Consider the following 23685-nt stretch of genomic DNA (forward strand, 5'->3'; position numbering starts at 1 on the left):
AAACAAAAGCAGGACTAAATCAGCCCAAATAATTGTATCCTTATTAACCTGCTCTTAATCGTCGGCAAAGTCATGGGAGATATCTTTAGGCAGCATTTATAAATACCCTGCTTGCTGATGCCCTGTTCGGGCATTGCCAGAACCACTCAAATCCAGACCTCAGGTTAGTCAGTGAGTTCCAAAGCAGCCAGCATGCAGAAACTTATTAAAAGCCTTGCCGAAGTTCATATGGACTAAATGTCCCTGCCCTCATTAACTTTCTTGATTACTTCTTCAACAAACTTAATCAAATTCATGAGACATGAATCCCCCATGCACAATACCATGCTGAATATCTGTAATTAACCCTGTCATTCCAAGTGCATGTATTTCTGATCCCTCAACCCTCTCCAGTAATATCAGAGATATTACGCTTTTACTTGTCCATAGTTCCCAGGTTTTTCTTTGGAGCCTTTCTTAAATAGAGGAAAAACACCTGCAATTTCTTCTCTAGCTTCCCATAGTATCCTTAAATATATCCGACTAGGCCTCGGAGATTTACATACCTTCACATATCTTAGGACATTCAGCACCTTCTCAACTGTAATATTGTCTGTCCTCAAGACATCATCATTAACTTTCCCAAGTCTGCCGGCCTTCATTTCTTTCTCCACGGTAAAAACAGAGGAGATTATATTCATTGAGAAACTTGCCCGTCTCATAGGCTCCACACATCGATGACAACTTTGCATTCCGAGGCGCCCCATACGATCTCTACATCCTTTTATCTCAATGTACTTATGATATTTTGTACCAGAACATCATCATCTATCTCTCTTGTTTCCTTTATCCATGACATTCAGTCTGAAGAAGGGTCTTGACCTGAAACGACACCCATTCCTTCTCTCCAGAGATGTTGGCTGTCCCGCTGAGTGACTCCAGCTTTTTGTGTCCATCTTATGAGATCTCATTGGATTCTCCTCAAACTTATCTTCCAGAGGTATCTCATGCCCCCTCTTTGCCCTCCTGGTTCCCTTATGCTCTCCGATCCCCTGTGCACCTCCATGGATACACTTGATCTCTCATCATGCAGGGTTCCTTACTCTCACCTGATATACCCTTCATTGTCACAGGAACGTGCATACCTTCAACTCTCACTATCACTCTTTTGAAAGCATCCCACTTTCTGGAGGTACCTTTGCCCGCAAACAACCTATTCCAATCAAGGTTGGCGAATAAGTGAATGGCGCAGAATTAGGACATTCGGCCCATCATGTCTACTCCACCATTCAATCATGGCTGATCTGTCTCTCCCTCCTCACCCCATCCTCCTGCCTTCTCCCCAAAACCCTTGATACCTGTACTAATCAAGAATCTATCTATCGCTGCCTTTAAAATCAACTTTTGCAATATTCTGTCCATTACCGTTAAAGTTGGCAAACTAATTTGGAACTTGAACTTGTGGACCAGCTCTGTCTTTATCCTTAACTACTTTAAAGCTAATAGAACAGTGGTTACTAATCCCAAAGTACTCGCCCACTGACATTTCCATCACTTGCCCTGTCCAATTTCCTAAGAGGAGGTTTAGTTTTCACCCTCTCCCTTTTACGGCCTTCGAGATATTGCCCAAGAATACTGCCCAACATACTTGATAAAAAAAATAATTAAATTTAGAGATACAGCGTGGAAACAGGCCCTTCGGCCCACCGAGTCCGCTCCGCCCAGCGAGCCCCGCACATTAACACTATCCTACACACACTAGGGACAATTTTTACATTTTACCCAGCCAATTAATCTACATACCTGTACGTCTTAGGAATGTGGGAGGAAACCAAAGATCTTGGAGAAAACCCACGCAGGTCATGGGGAGAACGTACAAACTCCGTATAGACGGCGCCCGTAGTCAGGATTGAACCTGAGTCTTAGGCGCTGAATTCGCTGTAAGGCAGCAACTCTACCGCTGCGCCACCGTGCCACCAATCTAAACTCCATCTAAACTCCATGCCAGTCCCAGTCTACATTGGGAAAGTAAAAATCCCTATGATAACAATTCTATCAGTCTTGTAGCTGTCCGAAGTTTCCCATTTCCCATTTTGTTCATCTAATTCCCGTTGACTCTTTGGGGACCTATAGTACAATCAAATAAGTGGTCATCCCCTTTATATTTCTCGCCTCCGCCCCTATAGCTTCACTGAATGATCCTTCAGCGAAGACATGTTGGACTACAGCGAGATGGTCTTAATCATTAAAGCGACTCTCCTTGCTCTATGACTCTCAGCTCTATCTCGCCTGTAGCATCTGTACCGTGGAATGAAGCTGTCAGAACAAAACTGTCCCAAAGCTTGCCCACAATCTGCAAGGCACAAGTAATATAATTTTCATGTGTCTTCATTAGTGCAGTTTCAATACCACCCAAAACAAAACAGCCACTTTTTTAAAATCAAAAATGTTTATTCAAATATTAAAATAATATATACAATACAATAAAACCAAAACAGAACCCATCACCATAATACAAGACAAACAATAACACTATTATACAACTATCTTACACTCCTTGTCAAGGATGCATTCAACCCCCAGCGGTCCCGGAAATCCCCCAGGGCACCAGTGGACAGCGCATAGTCCCTCTCTAACGCCACCCGGGCACGGACGTATCCCGGAAAAGGGGCAGGCAGCTGGCTCGGACAGAGCCCTCTTCCGCCTGGCGCCTAAGCAGCCACCTGGTTGGCGCCCGATTTATCACCCTAAGCATTCATTTTGTCTACCATAAACACACTGGTTACAGAACATACCATTTACAAAATGCGCTCTAGTCACTCCCCGAGCTACTGCAACAAAACGTCTCAAACCATCATTCCCTGCCACCAAGAAGCAGAAGGGCAGCAGTTGCATGGATTACCATCGTCCGCCATCCTTATTTGAAGATATTTAACCATTCCTTCATCATCACAGAGCCTTAATCTTAGCGATCTCTACCCAATTAGTGGTTAGCATAGTGGCACTGCTGGTGGACCTGGTGCCTCACAGTGCCAGAGACCTAGGTTCTATCCTGACCTTGGTACTGACTGTGTGCTTTGCACTTTCTCCCTGTAACTGCGTGGGTTTCCTCCAGGTGCACCAGTTACCTCCCGCATCCCAAAGACATCCAGGATTGTATGTTAACTTGCCTCTGTATAATGTGTAGCGTGTGGATTAGAAAGTGAAATAATGGACAATAGGTGCAGGAGTAGGCCATTCGGCCCTTTGAGCCAGCACCACCATTCAATGTGATCGTGGCTGATCATTCTCAATCAGCCTTCTCAATAACATAGAACTAGTATGAAAGAGTGATTGATGGTCAGCATGAACTCAGTGGGCCTTGCTATTGAGGGCGTGCAGCGTAGATTCTTGCTATTGAGGGCGTGCAGCGTAGATTCTTGCTATTGAGGGCGTGCAGCGTAGATTCTTGCTATTGAGGGCGTGCAGCGTAGGTTTACTAGGTTAATTCCCGGAATGGCAGGACTGTCATATGTTGAAAGACTGGAGCAACTAGGCTTGTATACACTGGAATTTAGAAGGATGAGAGGGGATCTTATCGAAACGTATAAGATTATTAAGGGGTTGGACACGTTAGAGGCAGGAAACATGTTCCCAATGTTGGGGGAGTCCAGAACCAGGGGCCACAGTTTAAGAATAAGGGGTAGGCCATTTAGAATGGAGATGAGGAAAAACTTTTTCAGTCAGAGAGTTGTAAATCTGTGGAATTCTCTGCCTCAGAATGCAGTGGAGGCCAATTCTCTGAATGCATTCAAGAGAGAGCTAGATAGAGCTCTTAAGGATAGCGGAGTCAGGGGGTATGGGGAGAAGGCAGGAACGGGGCACTGATTGAGAATGATCAGCCATGATCACATTGAATGGCGGTGCTGGCTCAAAGGGCCAAATGGCCTCCTCCTGCACCTATTGTCTATTGTCTATTGTCTAAGGGCCTGCTTTCGTGCTGCATCTCCAAAACTAAAACTAAAAACTAAAATGCACAGTGGGAGTAACTTTACTGCACTGGTTCATGACTGCAGATCAAAACCAACTCCTCGAGGGTAATTCGAGATGGGCAATAAAAATACTGGCTTTGACAGTGAAACCCACATTCCATAAAGGAATCTAAAAGCAGAACAATAATTATTTCCAGGATCATTTTAGGTTTATAGAACTGATTTACACTGGCTTTTCCAAAACTGTATTTTGCTTCCTGTGATTTAATGGCTTCGAAGATTGTTTTCATTCTTGCATCATGACATTTTCATTCTGCAATTACATTTCCAAAGGTCTTGTTCAGTTTCCAACCAATTTAAAATACTTTATTCCATAATGTCCAGATTGAAGGAACCAAAAGGTCAAACTCCCTTTTATTGTTTATTTACTGAACACCTCACCAGCGCCTCCACTCTATTTTGACCTTTGCATTATCACTCTTCAGTTTTTTTGTTGTTGTTGTTGTTGTTTTAGAGATACAGCGCGGAAACAGGCCCTTCGGCCCACTGAGTCCGCACCGACCAGCGATCCCCGCACATTAACACTATCCTACACACACTATGGACAATTTACACATACACCAAGCCAATTAGCCTACATACCTGTACGTCTTTGGAGCGTGGGAGGAAACTGAAGATTTCGGAGAAATCCCATGCAATCACGGGCAGAACGTACAAACTCCGTACAGACAGCACCCATAGTCGGGATTGATCCCAGATCTCCGGCACTGCAAGCGCTGTAAGGCAGCAACGCTACCATTGCACCACCGTGACCGCCCACAGTTGAAATTACAGTGCGATCATAGATCCATAGCTTAGTTATGAATACCCTGGTGGCAAGGATTTAATTTGGGCCACTCCAGTTCAGCTCTGTTAAGATTTGTGGTGTCTGTGTGAGACCACATCTGGAGTATAGTGTGCAGTTTTGGTCTCCTAATTTGAGGAAGGACATTATTGCTATTAAGGGAGCGCAGCATAGGTTCACCAGGTTAATTCCCGGGATGGCGGGACTGACATATGATGAAAGAATGGAGCGACTGGACTTGTATTCACTGGGATTTAGAAGGATGAGAGGGGATCTTCTAGAAACATATAAAATTCTTAGAGGATTGGACAGGCTCGATGCAGGAAAAAATTTCTACAAGTCCAGAACCAGGGTTCACAGTTAAGAATAAGGGGTCTGCATCCCAGGGTACTTAAGGAGGTGGCTCTAGAAATAGTGGAAGCATTGGAGATCATTTTTCAATGTTCTATAGATTCAAGATCAGTTCCTGTGGATTGGAGGATAGCAAATGTTAACCCACTTTTTAAGAAAGGAGGGAGAGAGAAAACGGGTAATTATAGACCAGTTAGTCTGACATCAGTGGTGGGGAAGATGCTGGAGTCAATTATAAAAGACGAAATTGCTGAGCATTTGGATAGCAGTAACGGGATCATTCCGAGTCAGCATGGATTTACGAAGGGGAAATCATGCTTGACAAATCTACTGGAATTTTTTGAGGATGTAACTAGGAAAATTGACAGGGGAGAGTCAGTGGATGTGGTGTACCTCGACTTTCAGAAAGCCTTCGACAAGGTCCCACATAGGAGATTAGTGGGCAAAATTAGGGCACATGGTATTGGGGGTAGGGTACTGACATGGATAGAAAATTGGTTGACAGACAGAAAGCAAAGAGTGGGGATAAATGGGTCCCTTTCGGAATGGGAGGCAGTGACCAGTGGGGTACCGCAAGGTTCGGTGCTGGGACCCCAGCTATTTACGATATACATTAATGACTTAGACGAAGGGATTCAAAGTACCATTAGCAAATTTGCAGATGATACTAAGCTGGAGGGTAGTGTGAATTGTGAGGAAGATGCAATAAGGCTGCAGGGTGACTTGGACAGGTTGTGTGAGTGGGCGGATACATGGCAGATGCAGTTTAATGTAGATAAGTGTGAGGTTATTCACTTTGGAAGTAAGAATAGAAAGGCAGATTATTATCTGAATGGTGTCAAGTTAGGAGGAGGGGGAGTTCAACGAGATCTGAGTGTCCTAGTGCATCAGTCAATGAAAGGAAGCATGCAGGTACAGCAGGCAGTGAAGAAAGCCAATGGAATGTTGGCCTTCGTAACAAGAGGAGTTGAGTATAGGAGCAAAGAGGTCCTTCTACAGTTGTACCGGGCCCTGGTGAGACCGCACCTGGAGTACTGTGTGCAGTTTTGGTCTCCAAATTTGAGGAAGGATATTCTTGCTATGGAGGGCGTGCAGCGTAGGTTCACTAGGTTAATTCCCGGAATGGCGGGACTGTCGTATGTTGAAAGGCTGGAGCGATTGGGCTTGTATACACTGGAATTTAGAAGGATGAGGGGGGATCTTATTGAAACATATAAGATAATTAGGGGATTGGACACATTAGAGGCAGGAAACATGTTCCCAATGTTGGGGGAGTCCAGAACAAGGGGCCACAGTTTAAGAATAAGGGGTAGGCCATTTAGAACGGAGATGAGGAAGAACTTTTTCAGTCAGAGAGTGGTGAAGGTGTGGAATTCTCTGCCTCAGAAGGCAGTGGAGGCCAGTTCGTTGGATGCTTTCAAGAGAGAGCTGGATAGAGCTCTTAAGGATAGCGGAGTGAGGGGGTATGGGGAGAAGGCAGGAACGGGGTACTGATTGAGAGTGATCAGCCATGATCGCATTGAATGGCGGTGCTGGCTCGAAGGGCTGAATGGCCTACTCCTGCACCTATTGTCTATTGTCTATTGTCTATTTAGGACTGAGATGAGGAAAAACTTTTTTACTTAGAGAGTTGTGAATCGGTGGAATTCTCGGCCACAGAAGGAAGTGGAGACCAATTCACTGGATGTTTTCAAGAGAAAGTTAGATATAGTTCTTAGGGCTAACAGAATCAAGGGATATGGGGAGAAAGCAGGAAGGTGGGTACTGATTTTGGATGATCATATTGAATGGCGGTGCTGGTCAGACGTGCATCTCTGGAGAAAAGGGTGATGTTTCGGGTTGAGACCCTTCTTCTGAAGTCTCGACTGCATTTCCTTCCTTCACTTTAATGCCTGCAGATGGTGTGTGAATGCAGCTTGAGACAAACCAAGAGATAGTGAAATAAAAACTGAAAGGTATCTTAGGTAGTTACGATAAACATTAAACTTGTGAATGGCAGATTTGTGAATATGACTATAACTCTATGACTCACAAAATACATATTGTGACAAAGAGGAATTGCTCCATCACAACGTTGTGATTTTTCTCTCTCAATGCTTGGTATTCCCACAGTTTTACCAAGTTCTCCACTCGTCCCCTTTGTACAGACAGCTAATACGATTAATTTTGTGAAGTTGATATGATACGATGGAACATTATTTATCCCAGAAGGGAAATTGGTCTGCCAACAGTCATAAAACACAATGAGATACATGAAACATGAAATTAAAGTGACGTTAAGATACATGAAATATCTTAATGATAGCAGAGTCAGGGGGTATGGGGAGAGGGCAGGAACGCAGTACTGATTGTGGATGATCAGCCATGATCACATTGAATGGCGGTGCTGGCTCAAAGGGCCGAATGACCTACACCTGTACCTATTGTTTATAGAGCTCTTAAGGATAGCGGAGTCAGGGGGGGAGAAGGCAGGAACGGGGTACTGATTGAGAATGATCACATTGAATGCTGGCTCGAAGGGCCGAATGGCCTCCTCCTGCGTCTATTGTCTATTGTCTATAAATATGAAATTAAAGTGATCTCTATCCAGAGTTAAAGATTCATAAAAAGTGTCGACTAAAATCCTTGAAACTGGTTGGGAAAGAATTTTTCCATTCCTTCTTGCTGGAATTGGTTCCTACCGAGGGCATGGAATTGAAAGGAAAGATAACCCACTGTGCCAGCTAACCCTTTGCAGTGGGCTGATATTAAAGCTGCAATAAAACCTTGTTGCACTAATGTGTGTGGTAGAAATATTGCTCTTTCTGAACCATGTCCCCAAAATTCAAATTATCTATCAATCTTTCTTTGACACACACGTGTGGTGTCAGTGAACAGGAGAATTTCGAATATCACAAGCTTGACCTAGAAACGGTAGGGGAATAAAGCCAATCATTTCCTTTCTGTCAATTACTTGCTGGTGGTGTGGAAGCTTTCGCAAAGAAATATTCACACCTGCTTGGACAAAGGTGGATTTATTAAAGAGCCACCAAAATGCATGGCAGATGCAGTATAATGTGGATAAATGTGAGGTTATCTACTTTGGTGGCAAGAACAGGAAAGCAGACTATTATCTGAATGGTGGCCGATTAGGAAAAGGGGAGATGCAACGAGACCTGGGTGTCGTGGTACACCAGTCATTGAAAGTAGGCATGCAGGTGCAGCAGGCAGTGAAGAAAGCGAATGGTATGTTGGCATTCATAGCGAGGGGATTTGAGTATAGGAGCAGGGAGGTTCTGCTGCAGTTGTACAGGGCATTAGTGAGACCACACCTAAAGTATTGCGTACAGTTTTGGTCTCCTAATCAGAGGAAAGACATTCTTGCCATAGAGGGAGTACAGAGAAGGTTCACCAGATTGATTGCTGGAATGGCAGGACTTTCATATGAAGAAAGACTGGATAGACTCGGCTTGTACTCGCTGGAATTTAGAAGATTGAGGGGGCGTCTTATAGAAACTTACAAAATTCTTAAGGGGTTGGACAGGCTAGATGCAGGAAGATTGTTCCCGATGTTGGGGAAGTCCAGAACAAGGGGTCACAGTTTAAGGATAAGGGGGAAGTCTTTTAGGACCGAGATGAGAATGTTTTTTTTCACACAGAGAGTGGTGAATCTGTGGAATTCTCTGCCACAGAAGGTAGTTGAGGCCAGTTCATTGGCTATATTTAAAAGGGAGTTAGATGTGGCCCTTGTGGCTAAAGGGATCAGGGGGTATGGAGAGAAGGCAGGTACAGGATACTGAGTTGGATGATCAGCCATGATCATATTGAATGGCGGTGCAGGCTCGAAGGGCCGAATGGCCTACTCCGCACCTATTTTCTATATTTCTAATTTTCTAAAAGTTTGTTACGGGCAAAATGTTTTTGTATAACTGGTATCCAAGGGTTTTTTGACAGGGTATAAGGGCAATGCAAATGGTGTTGCATGTAAATATTTTCAAGACAAGTTTGATTTAGACTTTAGACTCTGGAGACGCACAGCATGGAAACAGGCCCTTAGGCACACCGAGGCTACGCTGACCAGCAATCACCTCGTATTCTAGCACTATCCTACACACAAGGGGCAATGTACAATTTAATCAAAGCCAATTAACCTACAATACTGCACCTTTTTGCAGTGCGGGAGGAAACCCGAGCACCCAGCGAAAACCCACGCAGTCACAGGGAGAACGTACAAACTCCGTACAGACAGCACTCATAGTCAGGATTGAACCCGGGTCTCTGGCGCTGTGAGGCGGCAACTCCAGACTGGCGCCACCGTGCCGCTTCATGTAGTGTAACATAATAGAATTCTTAGCAAAAATAAACCTGATGAATGAAAAAATAGTTGAGTGATGGAATAGTTGTTTTTCAGATTTGAGGGGTGATGTTCCAGTGTTGGGGCAATCGCTGAATCTGATGCAGGTTCATCACTGGGACTTGAATTGGGACGGTGGGGAAAGATCGAAATTTTGAAATCTGCGCGGGTAGTAAAAATCTGGAAGGAGCGGGGAAAATGGTAATAATGTTCAAGACGACAAGCGTAGGATCGTGGATTACAGTGTTAACTTTAAAGTTAAACATAGGAAAAGGTGACATGATGTATTTTAGCAGGTTGCTATACTTCTCATAATCTCCCCACTGCATCTCAAGGATCAGATTACTTGTCCAACATCGATAATGGATGAGCATAAATTTCTGCCAGCTAACTACTAGGATGTTGGGGGAGTCCAGAACTAGGGGCCACAGTATAAGAATAAGGGGTAGGCCATTTAGAACAGAGATAAGGAAACCAACTTTTTCACCCAAAGAATTGTGAATCTGTGGAACTCTCTGCCTCAGAAGGCAGTGGAGGCCAATTCACTGGATGCTTTCATGAGACAGTTAGATTAAGCTCTTAAAGATAGCGGAGTCAAGAGATATGGGGAGAAGGCAGGAACGGGGTACTGATTATGGATGTTCATCCATGATCACAGTGAATGGCGGTGCTGGCTCGAAGGGCTGAATGGCCTACTCCTGCACCTATTTTCTACTGTCTATATCTTCAGTCCCTGCCTGCAAACTCTATGTCCATGTCATCCCTCCCTTTGACCACTGTCTGAAAGCTGAAAAGACTCTTCGGGCCATATATATCCATTGCTATCGCTAACTTTCATCATATAAGATCACCTGCCTTCCAGTACATCACCTCCTCTAATTTTTATACAAACTGTATTTCCTTTGATCCTGACTCAGTTCAGTTCAGTTTAGTTTATTGTCACATGTACCGAGGTACAGTGAAAAGCTTTTGTTGCGTGCTAGCCAGTCAGCAGAAAGACAAAACATGATTACAATCGAGCCATTTACAGTGCATAGATACATAATAAGGGAATAATGTTGAGTGCAAGGTAAAGCCAGCAAAGTCCGATCAAGGTCTGAGGGTCACCAATGAGATAGATAGTAGTTCAGCACAGCTCTCTGGTTGTGATAGGATGATTCAGTTGCCTGATAACAGCTGGGAAGAAACTGTCCCTGAATCTGGACGTGTGCGTTTTCACATTTCTATACCTTTGGAAGGAGTGGCCAGGGTGCGACTCATCCTTGATTATGCTGCTGGCCTTGCCGAGGCAGCGTGAGGTATTAATGGAGGTTCCAGTGGTCTCCTGGCTGCCCTTCATCATCCTTCCCTCCAAGAACTCAAGTCATTCAAAATGCTGCTGGCCACTGCCTCCCCCCTCCTCCCCCCCCCTCTCGCAGCACCTTCCTGCCCACCACCACCACCATCGTAACTAGAGGTATGTCACCTTCGTCAACTAACCTTCATTTGACAACTCGCATCACCTCCCAGCTAGCCCACAAAAGACGCAAAGGCGCACACGGAGACACAAAAGATTGCATTTGCTGGAATCTTCAGCAAAAACACAAAGTGCTGACGTAACTTAGTGGGTCAGGCAACATCTGTGGAAGGAAGTGGACAGTCGTCATTTTGGGCCGGGACCATTCTTCAGACTTGGATTTGCAGGGAGAAAGCTGCAAAAAAGAGAAGGAATAAGCTGAGCTCTATCTACTTTTCTTTTCCGGCTTTCAATCTCCATACAAGCTCCCAGCATCAATCCCAGCAGCCCTGTTTTATATTTTCATTTGACTGAAGCTTTGCAAGTTATTCTTTCTCATAGGTGTCATCTGAGCCCTCTTTGTATTTTTTTTTCCCCCATGGTTGTTCTAAGGGATGATTTACAGTGGCTAATTAACCTACCAGCATGTCATTGAGATATGGAAAGAAACCCTCACAGTCACATGGAAAATGGGGAAACTCCTCACAGCATCGGTGTCAGGGTGCTGGAGCACTGAGGCAGCACAGCTACCTGCTGGACAAACATGCCAGGTTGCTCCCTTTACAATAGTCAATAGTCAATTTATTTGTCACATACACATAAATGTGCAGTGAAATGAAAGATTACCCGCAGTTCAACAATAAGACCAATAAAAATAAGCAATAAAAATATGTAATAACACATACAATCATAAACCAACACCAAACAAAAGAAACATCCGTCACAGTGAGTCTCCTCCAGTCACCTCCTCACTGTGATGGAAGGCCAGAATGTCTTTTTCTCTTCCCCTGCCGTCTTCTCCCGCGGTCAGGCTGTTGGAGTTGCCACATCGGGGCGGTCGGGGCTCCCGACATTGACCAGACCATCCCACACATGGTGAATGACTGCTCACTGAGGCTTTTCCCTGGTGGCATCAAGGCCATCCACCCAGCAACTGATGCTGCCCTGGCCTGGATGTCTCTACCCTTGGCCTACAACTTTAGGCTGTGCACGCCACACGCAAGAAGAAGAAGGTGACTGGTAAAAGAATGAGTGGGAGCATGAATTGAGTTTGATTGCACTGAGGGGCTTTGCCAGATGGTGATAGCAACTGATTCACGATTTCAAATGACAATGGGTTGAATATGTGCAGGGGGGGAGAAAGGCTGGAGCGAGATAGAAAAGAAAACTGGAGAGTGGCAACATAAATACCTGCCGTAGATGTGATGGGTTAATTTGCCACCAGCTATGCAGCCACCTTAGGTTTTATGCTTGTTTGATTTATGCATTTTTGGAATAATGCACTTGTTTAATTAATCGGAGACTAATTTACACGCTCGTATTTTTGAACTAGTGCGCTCAGAATTACGCCTGGCGGCATAGCTGCGTAGACAGTAGACAGTATTATGACTTTTCCCCTAACCTGTACCACTTACATATATTCTTCTGGCAAAAATATGTTTAATTTACGATTTTTTGGGATACATGCTGCTTTCAAGAACATAACCCCACATTGGATGAGAGGTGGCTGCACTGTTCTATGAATTTAACATCAAATACAACTGTAAAGTTATAACTATCAAATATTCATTTTTACTTGTGAGGTGCATTTACGACAGAGACATTTTCAGAAGATATTTTCATGCATACAAGAGTCTACTGCAAAAATTTTTTAAAGTTTTTTTTTTAACATATTTGTAGATTGTTAAATGGCTATGTTGCTCCCCTGTATAATCAGTGAAATAAAAATATTTCAAACCCTGGTTAATCAATACTGAATATAAAAGTTATTGATTACTTGTTCCCCAACTTAAAACTTCCGGAGGAAGCCCATTAAGAGGTGAATTAAACAACTCTTAAAATCCTCAGGTTATTTTGTGTCTAATAGTTAACCACAGTGAATGCAATGGGATGGAGACTGGGTTACAAGATGGTTTCTCATTGTGCATGTCATCATTGTGACCAGAGTTATTAATTGTAAGCAGTTTTTCTTTTCATGTGGATGACAGTGAACCTGATCATCTATTCATGCTAGAGAGGATAATGCTGTCAACTGCCGGTGAATTTAGCACCAAAACACCCGTTGTATTTCTCTGATTTTGACAAAGGTATAAATATATCTGCATTACAAATGTTTCTTTTCTCGCAGCACCATCCGCATTAGCAGGAAAGGCTGGCACATGCTGCTGAATTTCTGTTTCCATATCGCCCTCACTTGTGCTGTCTACGCTGGAGGTATTAATCGCACAAAGTACCCAATCATCTGTCAAGCTGTAAGTAGCATATTTTACTTTGCAGTTTGGGGAATCACTAAATTGGAGAATGAATGATAGAGCCTGTCAAAGTAACTCATTATTGGACAGTCAAGGGCAAGCAAGTCTCCATTCTACTGTTCCACATTTTATTACTTGAATAAAATGCTTTAACTTTTATCGTGCCACAAAATAGCATCAAGGGACCTATCTCAATATCCAATTTAAATGTATTTTTTATTCGTTTTTTGATTTTTCTGGATAATCGCAAGAATCTGTGCACTGATTACTGCCATATAAACTCTCACTACCTGTGAAGGGTTGTGTGACTATATATCGAACAGTTAACAAACATATGGAACTCAAAATATATTCTGTTACTAGTTCATCAGATCAAGCAAAATGAATGGCAATTTGTAAAATAAATGCCATCAGTTAATAAAAGGGTTAAAATTAGGGAGAGAAAAAAATGTGAATCACTGGTGCACCAATAGCATATTGTACGTATCTAAATTTAGGTGCAATTGAAAGTAACGCAGTACAATTGTTCCGCTTAATTAAAATTGGCATATCCCTGGATTATTCCACTGTCTTTACTGATAACTACAAAAAGTAAGTTGACAGAAATTAGCATATTTAATTAACAAGACTAGCATCCTTCCTGCAGCTGACTTGACCTGATAAGGACAAACAGAGCTGAGGCTGAACATTTCTTCCAGGGATATGGTTTGGAAGCACAGATAAGGTGAATAGCCACAGTCTGCATAGATAAAGTGAATAACAAGTCTCTTCCCCAGGTTAAGGAAGTCCAAAACTAGTGGCTCTGGGTTTAAGGTGAGAGAGGAGTGATTTTAAAGGAGTCTGAGGGGCAACCTCTTCACACAAAGAGTGGTTCATATATGAAATAAGCTGCCTGAGGAAGTGGTAGAGGATGTATAATTACAACAATAAAAAGACTCTTAGATACATGCATAGGAAAGGCTTGGAGGAATATGGACTAGGAGTAGGCAAGTGGAATTAGCTCAGTAAAGTAACCTGTTCGGCAAGGATGAGTCTGCTTCCGTGCTGTAAAATGTTAAAAAATAATTTAAATAAATTGGCCGACTGAGAATTTGATATAAACTCCTTGGTAGGGAGGGAAGACTTATTGCTCCAGTGTTAAGAGTTGGTTATCATTTAGATAATGGAAAATGCATGTCAACCTTTGCAACGCAGGCTCTTATTATAAACTGGTTTGGTTTCTACATAGGGAATTAATTTTCTGCAAGAAATGATCTCAAACCTACGGAAGCACAAATATTATATTTGATCAGTTTGGCTTGAATTTTGGTGTAGTAGTTTTTGAACTATTCCTTCAAGATATTATTTTAATCCTCAATTTTATGTCCTCTCAGTTAACATTGATTTGATGTTTGGTCAATCAGTGCTTTGTGGCAATTCATGACAGTGATCCATATATGAAATGAGCTGCTACCATTATTATGGTAAACACAGCACACCTTCCCAGCAAATGCCAAACATTGTGATGTTATGAATGTAGAAATATTTTTCATCACAAAATCGTTCATTTAGATGGAAGTTCTTTGCAAAATTGACTCACATATATGATGGTTAATTCATCTGTATATAAATAACATTTTTACATCACTCTGCATTTTTTTAATGTTCCTCGTGCATATATGAAGTCGTTAACTGAATGTACAGCACATCCATTCCTTCTCTCCAGAGATGCTGCCTGTCCCGCTGAGTTACTCCAGCCTTTTGTGTCCATCTAATAAATGACGGTCTTCTTTAAAATTGCAAACCTCTCCCTTAACTTCATACTCAAAAGGAAACAATGATAATTGATTGAACCATGAAGCAAAGTGTTCCCTCAGGACTGTTCTTGCAAATGATGTACGCTATCTTTAAAGCCATATGATTGGGATATATGGAACTTCATTATACATAAGTAGGATATTAAGTAGCCCCTGATTACATTAACCCAGCAGTTCTAAAGATTTTAAACCAAATGCTGTGTTTTGGTCCAAGATAAATAAAATCTAAAAGATCGTTACAGGAATTGTCAGTGATGCAGTTAATTTACAAATTCCCCATTTGCTTTTAGAACCTGCACTTAACCCCAAAGGAAACTGAGATGAAAGTGGCCATCTTTCCCATCGGTGTGAATCCTGTATGAAATTAGTCTGCTCAAATTAAACCCAATTCTTGGGAAAGTACAATCAGTACCAGAAAATTATTCACAATTGTCATTTCGCACTGGGGGAAATTAGGTTGGCTGATGCAAGGCGTGAGAGATATAATACTGGTGTAATAGTGATATAGTTTGGAAGAACATTTGAAGCACGCTGGTCTGGAAATTCAAATGTCTGCTTTATTCAGTGCAAATCAATCCGATCCACAATAACTCAGTTCAGTTTCAGTTTAGTTTATTGTCATGTGTACCAAGGTACAGTTAAAAGCTTTTGTTGTGTGCTAGCCAGTCAGCGGAAAGACAATACATGATTACAATCGAGTCATTTACAGTGTATAGATACATGATAAGGGACGATATCGTTTAGTGCAAGGTAAAGTCAAACAAGGATGCTCTGAGGGTCACCAATGAGGTAGATGGTAGTTCAGCACTGCTCTCTAGTTGTGGTAGGATGGTTCAGTTGCCTGCAGCAAAAGATTTCCTGCAGCAGAACCTATTCTGATTTGAATTGCAGCACGACTGAGATTCAACCATGCATTACCGGTTGCAAATCACTCTTGTGCTGTTGCATAAAATGTTATCAATCCCCTTTCATGCAACATTGCCCAGGAAAACAGATCATGCTGTTCCAACATGGACCTGCATTAGCTAATTCTGAAACAGCCATCGTTTCATAGCACTTCTGCCAAAGATCTCTGCTTGAGTGGGATCCCATCCAGTAAAGGAATCCTTATATGGATAAGTCCTATTAAAACAACTACTTACCTTTTCTCCATCCGTCTTCCACCCAGCCCTCATGGGTGTAACACTAACCCCTATTCCAAGATGATGATGTACTGTTCCCCTGTTCTCGCAACAAGACTTTTCCATTCATGTCCTTCGCTTGTGTATAACACCTCTCAAAAACCTCCTGAAATTAAAAAGTAGGCAATGAAAATCATTAACCCAGTGAGTTTTTTGTAATCACTCAATTGTTTGCAATGAGCGATCAACCCTGTGGCTTCTCCCTTTGCTCGCAATTATATGTCAAATGTGGATCTCCGAAACAGTAGTGGAACATGGTGTGCAAGGTGCTTTAGAGCACGAGCAGCCTGATCATTATTAGCTCTGACATTTAGACCTACAATTTTACCTGTCACGCAGTGAGATGCTAAAGGTATGTACAAGAAAATAACTGCAGATGCTGGTACAAATCGAAGGTATTTATTCACAAAATGCTGGAGTAACTCAGCAGGTCAGGCAGCATCTCAGGAGAGAAGGAATGGGCGACGTTTTGGGTCGAGACCCTTCTTACAGCTTGCCAATAATCACATGGGTTGTGGGTCCCACAGGAAAAAAATGGTAGTGCCTTTGACAAGAGGGGAAGGGCTTTCCAGACCTCAGGCCCTGGTCTGGGCTGGGAGAAAGGCAAGATTAGTTGGTGTTTCAATGGTGAAGTGAGACTTGCGCTGAGATCCAAAAGCATTTTTCTATTTGAACAATTGTGTCATAATTAAAAATCAACATGCTTAATTATCTTAATTGGAATTGATGTGTGATGGGTTGTGATACCAGAACCAGGGGTCGTCAAGGTTATGAGGGTCAGTGTGATGGTAAGGGTAGGTTTGGTGAGTGCAAAAAAGTTTAAACAAGGGCTCGCCTTGGTTCAGTTGCCGGCACTGGATCTGGGTTGCACTCCAGAGGCTCTGTTTAATTAACACTGTTGCAGGTGAGCGCAACACAATGAAAAGCTGGATCTAAAAGTAACACCAGAACAGATGCTCCACAGAAGCATCTAATCGAGTTTCCAAAGCATTCGGCAGGGAATTATATTATTCCATGTGCAACTGTAGAAGAAGTTGCATTTTAAACAATAGACAATAGGAGGAGGCCATTCGGCCCTTCGAGCAGCACCGCCATTCAATGTGATCATGGCTGATCATTCTCAATCAGTATCCCGTTCCTGCCTTCTCCCCATACCCCCTGACTCCGCTATCCTTAAAAGCTCTATCTAGCTCTCTCTTGAATGCATTCAGAGAATTGGCCTCCACTGTCTTCTGAGGCAGAGAATTCCACAGTTTAACAACTCTCTGACTGAAAATGTTTTTCCTCATCTCAGTTCTAAATGGCCTACCCCTTATTCTTAAACTATGGCCTCTTGTTCTGGACTCCCCCAACATTGGGAACCTGTTTCCTGCCTCTAACGTGTCCAACCCCTTAATAATCTTATATGTTTCGATAAGATCTCCTCTCATCCTTCTAAATTCCAGTGTGTACAAGTCTAGTCGCTCCAGTCTTTCAACATATGAAAGTCCCGCCATTCCGGGAATTAACCTAGTAAACCTACGGTGCACGCCCTCAATAGCAAGAATATCCTTCCTCAAATTTGGACACCAAAACTGCACACAGTACTCCAGGTGCGGTCTCACTAGGGCCCTGTACAACTGCAGAAGGATCTCTTTGCTCCCATACTCAACTCCTCTTGTTATGAAGGCCAACATTCCATTGGCTTTCTTCACTGCCTGCTGTACCTGCATGCTTCCTTTCAGCGACTGATGCACTAGGACACCCAGATCTCGTTGTACGTCCCCTTTTCCTAACTTGACACTATTCAGATAATACTCTGCCTTCTTATTCTTACCACCAAAGTGGATAACCTCACACTTATCCACATTAAACTGCATCTGCCATGCATCCGCCCACTAACACAACCTGTTCAAGTCACCCTGCAACCTCATAGCATCTTCCTCACAGTTCACACTACCACCCAGCTTTGTATCATCTGCAAATTTGCTAATGGTACTTTTAATCCCTTCATCCAAGTCATTAATGTATATTGTAAATAGCTGCGGTCCCAGCACCGAGCCTTGCGGTACCCCACTAGTTACTGCCTGCCATTCTGAAAGGGACCCATTTCTCCCCACTCTTTGCTTTCTGTCTGTCAACCAATTTTCTATCCATGTCAGTACCCTACCTCCAATACCATGTGCTCTAATTTTGCCCACTAATCTCCTATGTGGAACCTTGTCAAAGGCTTTCTGAAAGTCAAGGTACACCACATCCACCGGCTCTCCCCAGTCAATTTTCCTAGTTACATCCTCAAAGAATTCCAGAAGATTAGTCAAGCATGATTTCCCCTTCGTAAATCCATGCTAACTCGGAACGATCCTGTTACTAATATCCAAATGCTCCGCAATTTCGTCTTTTATAATTGACTCCAGCATCTTCCCCACCACTGATGTCAGACTAACTGGTCTATAATTTCCCGTTTTCTCTCTCCCTCCTTTCTTAAAAAGTGGGACAGCATTAGCTACCCTCCAAATTATTTTCAAGGATTTACAACATATTTCATGCCAAATTTCATCTTGAAAATGTTCCTTTATTAATCTTCAGATGCTTAGATTTGAAAAGCCCTGGGAAGAGTGGATGTAGAGAGGATGTTTCCACCAGTTAGGAGAGTCTACGACTAGAGGACATAGCCTCAGAATTAAAAGACGTTCCTTTAGGAAGGAGATGACAAGGAATTTCTTCAGTCAGAAGATGGCGAATCTGTGGAAATCATTGCCACAGAAGGCTGTGGAGGTCAAATCAATGGATATTTTTAAGGCGGAGATAGATAGATACTTGATTAATATGTGTGTCAGGGGTCATGAGGAGAAGGCAGGAGAATGGGGTTAGGAGGGAAAGATAGATCGGCCATGATTGAATGGTGGAATAGACTTGATGGGCCGAATGGCCTAGTTCTGCTCCTGTCGCTTATGAACTTATGAAAGAACAACATCGTGTCATTAAGATTTTTCAAGTATGTTAAGAGAAAGAGGGTATTGACGGAATGAACAGGGCCCATTGAGCACCAGAGGTGTCTGTGCCAGAGGAGATGGGTGAGCTCCTAAATGAATACTTCTCCTCTGTATTCACGAGGGATAAAAACATTGTAGTCATAAATTTCAGAGAGGGGGAAGGGGATAATAATGCTCAGAAATAGATAGCAGACAGAAAAGTGGATCATTCCCATGCCTGATGAAATGTATCCCAGGCGGCTGTGGAAGGCAAGGGATGGGATTGCTCGTACATGAACAGAGATTATTTGAAACCTTTCCAGCCACAGAGAGGTTGTCAGCTCACTGTAGGCGGACGCTTGTGGTACCTTCATTCAAGAAGTGCAGTGAGGTTAACGTTAATCATAGGGAAGTTATTGCAAGGATTTATGAGGGACAGGTTTAATCTACACCTGGAAAGGCAGCAGTTGGTCAGATATTGTTAACACAGCCTTCTTGGTGAGAACTCCTGTCGAACTAATTTGATTGAATCTTTTGACGAAGTACAGGTTGAACACCCTGTTCCCGGCACCCTCGGTTCCAGAGCCTTTCTGGATTATCCGTTTTTCCGGACCAACAGAGGTCACGTGATAATGAAATTTAATATACAGCCTTGGCCTGCAAATAACACTCCTCCACGTGTCTCTAAAGCAACACGGAGTGGCAGAAACTTAAATATAAGTAATAAAATGTAAACTGGATGTGAATGGAATGAGCTGCAGACCCATCCCCGGCTCCCACCATCTCCTTGGCTGTTTAGAGCAAAGATAATAGTGGAGCAAAATAGACCACCCCGTCGAAATAGCCTATACTGACGGGGTGTAGTACGCAAGGGAGCCATTTTAGTAGGCAAAACCCGCCGTCTGTTATGCCTCTCGCAGTGTAATCAGTGTTTTTGGGGGAACAGTATGTGTGATGATACCATTAAAATGCAGAACATGTCTCATCTATCAATTCACAGATTTTTGTTATTTTTCATTTAAAATGTTCCTGCAAGTTTCTGCCTACTAAAATGGCGCTGTGACATACTACGGTTTTTAGGGTCGAGTGGTCTATCTTGCTCTGCTCTAGTATCTTTGATTTAGAGTCCGGGCTTCCGACCCCACTCCCAACTCGCAGGGTGCAACAGCGAGCCCTTCTACGCCCACAGAAAGGACACAAAGTGCTGGAGTAATTCAGCGGGTCAGGATCTCTGGTGACATCGGGACCCTTCCCCAGACTGATTCAGTCGGCTGAGTAACTTACTCCCGAGGCACCAGTGAGCCCTTCTTCGCCAGTTCACAGGGCTGTTATCGCGGCTCATGTTGTAGCCACTGGCGACATCACTTCCTTCGGGTCGCCGACAAACTCCATCTCCACAAAGTGAGCCACAACAACAGCCGTGTGAACTGGTGAAGAAGGGCTCGCTGCTGCAGGCCAGCGGCGTCGGTGCCTCCTAGTTTTAAAGTGAAACGACACAAAGTTCTGGAGTAACACAGCCGAGGAAAGGTCCATGTTGTCCAGAGATCCTGACCCACTGAATTACTCCAGCACTTTGTGTGCTGTCAGTGGGTGAAGAAGAGCTCGCTGGTGCACCTTGCGTGTCGGGAGTGGAGTCGGAATCCAGGGCTCTAAACGGCCAGGGAGTCCGTGGAAGCCGGGGAAGGGTCGGCAGGTCTGTCCGCTATGTCTGACGTCTAGGGTTGCCAACTGTCCGGTATTAGCCGGACATACCGTATTTTGGGCTAAATTGGTTTGTCCCGTACGGGACCGCCCTTGTCCCGTATTAGGCCCGGATGGCGCTGTAGGCCCAGACACTGTAGGTCCGGACACTGTAGGCCCGGATACTGTAAGCCCGGACACTGTAGGCCCGGACACTGTAGGCCCGGACACTGTAGGCCCGGACACTGTAGGCCCGGACACTGTAGGCCCGGACACTGTAGGCCCGGACACTGTAGCCCGGGGGCCACTGTAGTCCCGGACACTGTAGCCCGGGGGCCGCTGTAGGCCCGGACACTGTGGGCCCGGACACTGTGGGCCCGGACACTGTGGGCCCGGACACTGTGGGCCCGGACACTGTAGCCCGGGGGCCGCTGTAGTCCCGGAGGCCCGGGCACCGCCTAATGAATGACGCATAGCAACCTGCGTCCCGCCCCGGGCGGCCGCTATTGGTGGAGCGGGAGCACGTGACCGCTGGCTGGGTGAGATCACGTTCGGCGTGGGGCAGTAAGCCACCTTGTCCCTTATTTGGGAGTGAGGAAGTTGGCAACCCTACTGACGTCTGTTCAAAGGTTCAACGGTCTTAATTAAGGTGCAGTGAAACTCGAGGGGGTCGTTAAAACAAGGGGTTGCTGTATTGTCTTTGCGAAACAGTTGGAAGGGAAGATTGAGAGCACCCTTGATTCTTTCACGACGGAGGGACTTGACCAGAAAGAGCGCTACCACTCTCAACGCCACCTGTGGTCGCTCAGGGAATTTTGGCCGGGCTAAAGGGATGGACGGTTGCCGGAAAATCGGTGTTCAACCTGTAACAAAATATACAGATGAGGGCAATGTAATGGATGTAGTCTACATGGACATCAGTAGGACTTTGACAAGGTCTGACATGAAAGGCTAATCCAAATGGATAGAGACCATGATCCTTGGCAAATTGGATCCAGTGTTGGCTTGGTAATAGGAGAATAGACCGAACGTGGAGGGTTGTTTGGATGATTGGAAGTCTGTGACTTGTGATGCACCACACAATTCAGTGGTGAGACCCCACTCGTTGTTTTCTGCATTAACAATATTATCAAAGGAGTATGATGAGTAAGTTTGTCGATGATGAAAAAATTGGTGTTGTTGAAATAATAAGGATAGATTTAGGCTTCAGAATGATATCAATCGGTGAATAAATTGGGCAAACACCATTGTATAGAATTTAATCGCAATAAGTGTGAAATGATGCATATTAGGAGGATGAATAAGGGTAAGGCAGGTGCCGTAAATGGTAGTGTCCTCAGAAAGAGCTTGGTGAACAGGTTCATACACCTCTAAAGGTAGTGAAGAAGGTCGGCAGGATTTTTGCTTTCATTAGTGAAAATAAGAACATGGAGGCATGGTGCCACTACCACTTAAAAATACTTCGGCTTGGCCACAGCTGGAGTATTGTGCTCAGTTCTGGTCACCACATTAGACAAGGAATATTGTACTGGAGAGGAGAATTGCCAAGACCTTGCCTGGTAAGGAATGTTGCAATAAGGAAGAGAATCCTGATCGGCTAAATTTGTTTTCTGTGGAGTGGGGGATGCTGAGGTGGGACATGACAGAGGTACACAAAATTATGATGGGAGAGACAGGGTGAAAAATTAGAAACTTTACCCCATCACTGAGTTGTCTAGAATCATGGGGCCTACTTTAAAGTGAGGAGTAAAAGTGTTAGATTCAAATTTAGATTCGGATGAGGTTATTTAGATTTAGATTTAGATTTAGATTTAGAGATACAGTGCGGAAAATAGGCCCTTCGGCCCACCGAGTCCGTGCCGCCCAGCGATCCCCGCACATTAACACTATCCTACACACACTAGGGACAATTTTTACATTTACCCAGTCAATTAACCTACATACCTGTACGCCTTTGGAGTGTGGGAGGAAACCGAAGATCTCGGAGAAAACCCACGCAGGTCACGGGGAGAACGTACAAACTCCGTACAGACGGCGCCCATAGTCAGGATCGAACCTGAGTCTCCGGCACTGCATTCGCTGTAAGGCAGCAACTCTACCGCTGCGCCACCGTGCCGCCCTTTCATCTACACCAAGGTGCAGTGAAATTCTTGATGTGCAAGAGGCTCACAGAGTACACAATGTACATGACAATGATAAAAAACAACAATAAATACAATGACAAATGCAAAACGGCAGAATGGTGCAAAAACTGCCGTGCACACGAAAGCCGTGCAACATGATACTGATGTGCAAGATGGGTCGCGACCCGAAACGTCACCCATTCCTTCTCTCCAGAGATGCTGCCTGACCCGCTGAGTTACTCCAGCATTTTGTGTCTACCTTCGATTTAAACCAGCATCTGCAGTTTTTTTTCCTGCAATAACGGAATTACGGAGAGAAGGAGGAATTAAGGGTATATGGCAGCACCTCCAGAAAGGAGGGTGTGAAACAGTAGATTGGTTCAGGAGTCTGATAAGAGTGGGGAAGAAGCTGTTCTTAAGTCCTGATGTTTGGGCACCTTACTGTTCTTAAATCCAGATGTCTGGGCAAATTACAGATGGTAATGACGATTGAGTGATTAGGATTAGGCACATATGGATGCTATGTTGCAGTGAGCATTGGCTGCATAGAAGACCAAGCCACTTCCTTTGCCAGGAACACCTAAATGATGTTTTAACATGCTCAGGACCACGTGTGCTACACAGTTGCAAAAGGGGCATTGCTCATTGGAATTAAACTCCTTGCACCGATCAAACTTTAGTAATCCTGCAACTCTTCATGGAAGGGGAAGAAGTTGAAGGGATGGG

The 23685-nt window shown here is 44.0% G+C and overlaps 1 protein-coding gene across 2 annotated transcripts in view; it reads left to right on the forward strand.

Moving 5' to 3' along the window:
* adgra1b (adhesion G protein-coupled receptor A1b) overlaps positions 1-23685 on the forward strand; it is a 565267-nt gene that overhangs the window by 499266 nt on the left and 42316 nt on the right. For both annotated transcript variants that reach the window (XM_078413700.1, XM_078413699.1), the window contains one exon: positions 13102-13225. In XM_078413700.1, the coding sequence (XP_078269826.1) occupies positions 13102-13225 (124 nt within the window). The remainder of the gene's footprint in view (positions 1-13101; positions 13226-23685) is intronic.

Source organism: Rhinoraja longicauda, chromosome 16 (assembly GCF_053455715.1).
Source record: "Rhinoraja longicauda isolate Sanriku21f chromosome 16, sRhiLon1.1, whole genome shotgun sequence".
Taxonomy (NCBI): Eukaryota; Metazoa; Chordata; class Chondrichthyes; order Rajiformes; family Arhynchobatidae; genus Rhinoraja; species Rhinoraja longicauda.